General features: G+C 39.8%; 1 protein-coding gene across 1 annotated transcript; it reads right to left on the reverse strand.

Moving 5' to 3' along the window:
• Positions 1-2,307: 2,307 nt before the first annotated feature.
• LOC141001462 (uncharacterized) lies at positions 2,308-4,238 on the reverse strand. Its single transcript, XM_073472547.1, has 4 exons — positions 3,996-4,238; positions 3,566-3,815; positions 3,154-3,291; positions 2,308-2,841 (listed from the first exon to the last, which is right to left on the reverse strand). Exons 1-4 carry the CDS (start codon positions 4,169-4,171, stop codon positions 2,572-2,574), a joined length of 834 nt encoding a protein of 277 aa, XP_073328648.1. The 5' UTR covers positions 4,172-4,238; the 3' UTR covers positions 2,308-2,571.
• Positions 4,239-8,528: the final 4,290 nt, after the last annotated feature.

Consider the following 8,528-nt stretch of genomic DNA (forward strand, 5'->3'; position numbering starts at 1 on the left):
ATACACGACATACAGAGGACGTGTGCCGTGTAAATATGGATGTGACAGTTATTATTTATTTTCAGGTTGCGGTGAAAAGAAAGAAGTGTCTGAATAAAGTGGCTGTCTCCGATAGTCCGTGCATGTGGGAGTAATTGTTTACTTTAGCGTTATATGTTGTTTTATTATTCTTAGCATTCACACCTCTTCCCCGTGATATATTTGTTGCTGTTGTCATTAGATTAGGCTGTATAAGTATCACGTCAGTATGACAAATATCGTAGCTTTATTAGTGCCAGACATGAAGGCTATGTCATGCTGAGACGTCCTACAATCCCCAAGTGTCAGTATTTGATGAGTTGGGAGTGAAACTCATAAATCAATTTTTTTAGAAACAGCACCATTAATACTGGCCCTAACAAAATCAGGGAGTCGTTCAACTTGTTCTATAGCCTAGCATCGTGCTTCTATCACTTTTTATTGACTCTGCACCAGGAGCTATTTTTTGGTTGAAATACAACATTACCACATCTCAGTATCATTTACCTACCAGTGTAAAATAACATGACACAGTGGGTTGGTTTTCCTCCTGTCCTCACCAGCAACCACTGCATTACACTCACTCACATATGATTAATGAGCAGGATGTCAGGTGGACAAAACTGGCTTCAATGTTCCACATACAGTATCCTGTCAGAGCTCAGGATACAGCTACCAGACACTTAAATTTAATCTCTTTTAAGACCATTTCAAGACAAACAAAGCATCTTAACACACCTGTGGTAAGGGGAGGGCGTCTACCTGAACCTACACCTGTCTGAGGGGGTCTACCGAACAGGATTTTAAAGGGAATGAGACCATGTTTGTTTCTGATTCGCATGTGGAAAAGCACTCATGGGAGTCCTTAAACCAAGGTTTATGAGGCCACAGATGCACCACCAGATGGCACCAGAGACCACTCATAGACATGCATCAATGGGATTGAGCTGAATTACAGCATTTGTCTCCACAGGCATTCTAGTTATCTCCAATCTGTCTGGATGTGAAGTAAAAAGATGCAACTTTCGGAACAGTCCATTATCTGTGAACGGGTGTTTTCATTGAAAGTGACAGGTTTGATGAGAACCCAGGCACCTGACTAAATTGTTGTTTTGCTCAACACAACACATCAAGAAAAGATCCATTCACGAGTAATGAAACAACACTTGAGGCTTTATATAAGTTTACGTTTTTATATGATAGTTTGACTTCTTTGGCCTCAATAGCTGGTAAAAGTAGAACAATCATACTGAGGGACAGGCCATTTTCACATTTGTGAGTTTAAAACTCTAAAAACAAAAGAAAAAAACTATTAATTTGTTTACTATGTATCAGGGAAACTAAATTAAATAAAACTAAACTCTCTCTATATATATATATATATATATATTGTCGTGGAATAACTTTTTACCAATTATAAAATAAAAAATATAGAGAGAAGTCTTTTTGTCCTTGAGTCTTTATTTAACAAAGCACCACAGTCTGCAAAGTATGGAACCAAAGAATATGACGAATACAATCTTATTTTTTCATCTCATCCCTCTTTCTTAATTGTTTTACACCAATGAGGCCTTTTCTCCCGCTTTTAGATACCTGTCAATTTTCCTCATACGACTCACAACTGACCAATCACATGAGTTCCCCGATCTCTAAGAGCAAAAGCCTACTGGGGTTCTAGGGAAGTTTTGGCTCACACACAAAAACAAGGCAGTCTGTCAACGCTTGAGCACTCTTGACGCTGGGTCACTCTCCGGGGCGGTTCCTCATATGGGCAATATGGGCAGCCGCCCAGGGCAGCATTTCTCTGGAGTGGACTGTTACTGTTACAGCCTGACTGCTGCCAGGCCTTACTCAATATCCAAGCCTATTTAGGACATTTGATAAGAATGTGTATGTGTAGTTTTATCTGCAACAAATACAATAAGAATATACATGTAATATAATGTATCCTGTCATGTTTTTATTGTTTATTCAGATTTTTGATTTGTTTATTGTTTTGTTTTGTTTTTTACTGTTAACCAGATTTACAGAGCCATTTTGTTGGAGGGACACAAAATGACAAGTTTTTGTATGATGACCCATATAATCTATTTTTTTCTTGTTTTAATCTTGTTTCATATGTATCTATCAACCGATCCCATTCCCTCTGCTTCTGACACTTGGCTGCTGTAATGAATGATTTACCCCAATTAAGTTTTTCTTTTCTTTTCTTTTCTTATCTTGTCTTTTCTTATAATGAAACATGTACCCCCTGTATTCTCTTTAGTATGGACAAAAAATAATGACAAATGTGTTTAAGGTGGTTTATTTCATTGCAGCACGGCTTATCAAAGCAGAAATTTCAGTGCAAGAAGTCACACTAGTATGGAGCTATATACTCATTTGTACATGCAAATGGGACATTGTTCCGTTTGACAGCATCAGAGAGTATTTGACATGGATTACTGAAGACAATTTCTGTGTCAAAGACAACACACCCACTGGATTTTCAAAATAAAGCTCAGGAAACAAATAATCGATCAGATTTATTTTGTTGTGACCTTTCTCACCCTGTTAGACCTCTTTCAGCAGCAGGCCATAAGGACGGATGGCCCTCTCCACCATCTCCTGCTCTTCTTCTGCGCCTGATCCAGAGGGGATGGGAATCAGCCAGTACTTGTCATTGTTGTATTTCTGCCTGTACTGAGGGTTGATACGGTTCTGCAGAATCACTGAGTACTTCTTGCCCGTCTTCTTGGAGGTGAAGGTTTTGGCGTATTGGACTGCCTCATTGATGTATGGAGTAGAGTAAATCCCCCGGCCATACGCCTGACCTGGGCCTGGCTGTTAAAAACAATTACAAACAAGATGCATATGAGGACTATTCAATATAAACAGTTAAATACAGTATTTCTTTGTGGTCGTGTAGTCATCACAAGGCTTTTTCGTGATGGTCTGCAAGTAAGTTTTAAGTTTTTAAAAGCATGTTTACTTAGTGAAGTTCCTCCCGACAAAGACAGGTCATTTTATGTGTCAAGCTTTCAGCTTTAGTTTCAAACCTTCATCAGGAGGAGGAGTTGGGAAAACAGCTAACATTTTTATTGAGTAAATATTTTAAAAAGGCAGATCAGACACTCAAAACTGATATAATCAAACCTTGTAGTGTCCTTGGATAATGCCATCAGCGCCTTTCTTTGATGTCCCATGGTAGGACACAGGCCACTCTCCTGGCACTGACTGGGTGCTACGGTATCGAGTTCCCAGCCAGGCGTTTCCATCATAATCATCCAGGACCTGTGACAAAATATTAACATGTGACATCAGAAGGTTTTGTTGGTCTCCGCTCTTTTGTCATTTTGAAGATGAAGCGGTGAATTGAATTGTTGACGAAAGTGATGTGGGTAATCGACCATGTGTGGGTACAAAGTTCAATATTTGCAATGAAAAGATTTTCAATGATTCAACAATTTCTTTGTACAGAGCACAATAATCAACAAACTTGCAGCTGCAGGTAACAAATGAGTGGGAAGAAAAGACAAAAAATCAAATAAATCAAAAGCAAATTTACCCTGAGGGCAAAACGCTGCCAACCACATGGGCGCTCATACACCTCTCCACCCCTGGAATAAGTCTCGGTGTCTCTCAAGTTGCTGAAATCGTAGTCGAATCGTGGGTCGAAGAACTCATTTTCATCGATGATGTGATTTTTGTCTTTTACTGCTCCAATGTCCACCTCGTTCACTCGGCGAAAGCCTGCACTCCGTGGAACAGCTCCGAGGACGTCTTGGAGGCAGATGAAGTTGCATTGTGACACCTCGCTGCAATGTAAAGGGAGGAGATGCTGTTTCAATGAAGATCAATGCTTTCAGTCTGTTACATCTGAATTATATCCCACACAACAAGTTCTGCAAATGCAATTGTATTTACATGTTTTTCATGACTGAGTAAAATCTGTTTAAAACCATTTTTCGTCTCAACATTACAACTCCTGTAATTACCAGGTATCATCTGCATCCAAGATCGTAGGGATGAACTGCTTGATGAGCAGCTGCTTCTGCGGTGCTAAACAGGCAGATCTCAAATAAGCAGTCGGCGATGCTTGTCTCTGAACAGATGTTACGTTGGCATTGCAAAGTGTGCACAAAGCCTCCAGTGCAATCTCTTTATCGATCATCTTTACGATTAATTATAGTCGAAAAAAGTAGCAACCTGCTTTCTTTAAATGGGAAGCTTTGTCTTCTTCCTGGATGAGACAATAAAATAACTGAAGGAGCTCGTATTTATAGGCAGACTCCTCCTACAGTATTACTGAAAAGAAACATGACACAACGGGTGTGATGTCTCAATGGGTAGCTCGATTATTGATTTTTCTTTAGTTTCACATAGTTGCTGGAATTAACAGGCCTGTTGGTTTAGTACAGATAGCCTATTCTTAAAACTTCAAAAGAGAAAGCATGCATTTTTGTTTTTTAAATGTTATGTTGCAAGTGTGTGTAGCAATACAGTGTTACACGTTACCTTCTATTGTACAATTGTGTGTTGTATAATGACAATAAATTAACCTTTGTATGTGAGCAAACATTTTATTTAAGGAACCTGAACAAGAGGAGAATAAGACGTGTACATCACAATGTCCCTGAAACTCACTCGTGAAGAGCAGCTCTCTTCAATTAAAAGGGTCATGACCCAGGAGTTGCATACACAGCATGAAAGGTTTGGACAACTTCTGTTATCGGTTCCACAGAAGTTTCAACACCAGTAAGAAACAGGAACATGGCACACATGCAGCAATGATTCTGAAGTACTTCAGTGGGAGTGAGAAGTCAGTCAGACTTCACTGGAAATGCTTCAATAACATTTCCAATGAAAAGAAGACTTCTGGTTGATTTGATTGCCCCTTAAGTCAAAATTAACCAGCTCCAGAAAGAAACAAATACAGACCCACCTCTGTACCACAAAAACCACAACTGTAACTATGATTTGGTGCAGAATGGCGCTGGAGATTTCTGCAGTCAAAGAACAAGGGCATTAGCGCAAAGGCAAAAATACAGAAAACACTAAAGAGCAGCACTCTGAAGTCACCACATGGGATGTAATAATCTAGAGCCGAAGTGGGGGAGAGACCAGGTAGATAAAGCCAGAGGGTGATGAGATGATCTGAGACAGGTGTGCCACTCTGCTGCTGCTGCTGCTGCCACGCCCACAGACACACACACAGGAGAAGGAGCAGGTGAGGGAGAACAGAACACAGAAAAACAACCATACTGCCACAGTAGCACCGTGACACTACCACATCCATGGTATCGCCGAACACGACTTAGTTAGATGATTCTCCATATGATGAAACTATTCAGTCTAATGTTTGATCTTGTGTTCAGTTATACTTGACCAATGGATGTAAACTTGCCATTGCAGGAACAGTGGTAACCTTCAAAACAAGCCACAACTTGATTGTGTGTTTGCTTGAGTACTTAAACAAATAGCACAACACCTCTGGAAAAGCACACAGGCACAATATAATGAAATGTTTACCAACTGTTTTCTCTTTGGTATGCAGGGACCCTGATAAGAGTTTTGTTGAAGATTCAGTTTATTTAATGCAGTATGGCTACATTCTACATGGAACAAACACAAGAAATCTCCATACAGAACATTTACGGAGGTATTTGATCCTTCCTTTCAGCATGCACACCATATATAGCTGGGATTTTTAGTTTATATAATCATCGATAAATGCAAATGGGACATTGTTACATTTAACAACATCAGAGAGTACACAAGCATCGACTACAACAGACATTATATATGCTTCAAAGACAACACACCCACTGGATTTTCAAAATAAAGCTCAGGAAACAAAAAAGTAGTCGGATATTGGAATTTTCTTGTGACCTTTCTCAGCCTGTTAGATTTCTTTCAGCAGAAGGCCATATGGACGGATGAACTCTTGCACTTTCTGCTGCTCCTCTTTTTTTGATGTTCCAGCGGGGATGGGAATCAGACAGTACTTGCCATTGTTGTGTTTCTGCCTTTTCTGAGGGTTGATACGATTCTGCAGAATCCCTTTGTATCTCTTGCCCTCATGGATGAATGTTTTGGCATATTTGAACGCCTCAGCAACGTATGGAGTCGAATAAACCCCCCGGTCAACCTTCTCACGAACCCCTGGCTGTTGAAACAAATAAAAAATAGAGTTATAACATTTATGGTATAATGTCTCTTTGATTGGTTTGTAAATAATCATGTAGATACGTTAATTCGAGACTTTTTCATGATGTTCTGCAAATAATTTTTAGTTTTTAAAAGCATATTGATTAAGTATGTTAAGTATATATAATAGTGCAGTAACAAAGGTGTTACACTCTCTTGGATTAACCATTACCACTGATAATAATCTATATATAATCAAACCATCAAACCTTGTAGAATCCCTGGATGATGCCAGCAGCACTTGTATCTGATGTCCCTGGTAGGACACAGGCCACTCTCCTGAAACTGACTGGGTGCTACGGTGTCGATTTCCCAGCCAGACATTTCCATCACTGTACTCATTCAGGACCTGCGACAAAATATTCACATGTGACTCAGAAGTTTTTGTTGGTCTGTTGCAGTCTGCTGAATGATTATCTGGCAGAAGATTTCTCTATCTACCTTTAATATGGGTTAAAGTGATCCCCCACTGCAACCACACAATCACTAAACTTTATGCAGATGAGAGCGCAATGACGTCATCAGTAAGTTACCTGGCGTATGATGTCATCTGGCGACTGCTGGCTGTGTTTGGAGCTGGTGGCAGCTGCTCTCATTGAAAACAGTTGGCAAGTTGAACAGTGTGGTCGGGAGGTAACGTTAGCATGCTTCTTACTGTTGTCGTACCGAGTTGGCTGTAGTTATTACGCCAAACACAACGTCAACTTGCGATTGTATTTAGTAGCTCCCGAAAACACAGTTATATTTTCAGACGTTACTAAAGACATTCACGCCCAAACGTCGTGTTTCGGAGGTAACTTAGTCGGTGCAATCACTATAACCAACTCGGTATGAAAATAACTCTAGCATGCTAATGTGCTGTGCAGCGTATATGCTAACAAACTACCAAATGCTATCTCTGAATCTAGCTTGTTGTTGGCGCTCGATTGAGGTTTTTTCAGACGATTGTGACCCACTGCCAGTCGAAGTTTTCCCCTCATGTTGTACAATGTAGGTTCTGCATTGCGACAGGTTACTACAAACACTGATTTATTTATTTTTTTAGTTATCAAAAACCTTGTCGGTGGACATGTTTCCAAACGAGGCTTCGTGATTCGCCGGCTCCGTCAACAAATTCACGTGTATTCATTTTCCCCAGGGATGCTCATACAGCGACAGTATTTACGACACTGGTAACAGATAATTGCGCTTCTCAACCAGCTGGGGGTAGTAATGAGTCCAAACTACCTAGTGTTGCTTTAATACTGGCCCTAACAAAATCAGGGAGTCGTTTAATCTTGTTCTATAGCCTACCATCGTGTTTCTATCACTTTCTATTGACTCTGCACCAGGAGCTATTTTTTAGTTAAAATACAACATTACCACATCTCAGTATCATTTACCTACCAGTGTAAAATAACATGACACAGTGGGTTGGTTTTCCTCCTGTCCTCACCAGCAACCACTGCACTACACTCACTCACATATGATTAATGAGCAGGATGTCAGGTGGACAAAACTGGCTTCAATGTTCCACATACAGTATCCTGTCAGAGCTCAGGATACAGCTAATTTAATCTCTTTTAAGACCATTTCAAGACAATCAAAGCATCTTCACACACCTGTGGTAAGGGGAGGGCATCTACCTGAACCTACACCTGTCTGAGGGGGTCTACCGAACAGGATTTTAAAGGGAATGAGACCATGTTTGTTTCTGATTCGCATGTGGAAAAGCACTCATGGGAGTCCTTAAACCAAGGTTTATGAGGCCACAGATGCACCACCAGATGGCACCAGAGACCACTCATAGACATGCATCAATGGGATTGAGCTGAATTGCAGCATTTGTCTCCACAGGTATTCTAGTTATCTTCAGTCCGTCTGGATGTGAAGTGAAAAGATGCAACTTTCAGAACAGTCCATTATCTGTGAACGGGTGTTTTCATTGAAAGTGACAGGTTTGATGAGAACCCAGGGACCTGACTAAATTGTTGTTTATTTAGTTTACGTTTTTATATGATAGTTTGACTTTTTTGGCCTCAATAGCTGGTAAAAGTAGAACAATCATACTGAGGGACAGGCCATTTTCACATTTGTGAGTTTAAAACTCTAAAAACAAAAGAAAAAAACTATTAATTTGTTTACTATGTATCAGGGAAACTAAATTAAATGAAACTAAACTCTCTCTCTCTATATATACAGTATATATATATATATTGTCGTGGAATAACTTTTTACCAAATATAAAAAAAAAAATATAGAGAGAAGTCTTTTTGTCCTTGAGTCTTTATTTAACAAAGCACCACAGTCTGCAAAGTATGGAACCAAAGAATATGACGAAT

The sequence above is a fragment of the Pagrus major genome, chromosome 8, assembly GCF_040436345.1.
Source record: "Pagrus major chromosome 8, Pma_NU_1.0".
Lineage (NCBI taxonomy): Eukaryota > Metazoa > Chordata > Actinopteri > Spariformes > Sparidae > Pagrus > Pagrus major.

Excerpts from the sequence above, each read along its gene's own strand:
- LOC141001462 (XM_073472547.1), bottom strand. The coding sequence starts at position 4,171 with ATGATCGATAAAGAGATTGCACTGGAGGCTTTGTGCACACTTTGCAAT. Across the intron at positions 3,816-3,995 it reads TTGGATGCAGATGATACCTG|CGAGGTGTCACAATGCAACT; the intron begins GTAATTACAGGA and ends TTTACATTGCAG. Across the intron at positions 2,842-3,153 it reads TTATCCAAGGACACTACAAG|CCAGGCCCAGGTCAGGCGTA; the intron begins GTTTGATTATAT and ends TGTTTTTAACAG.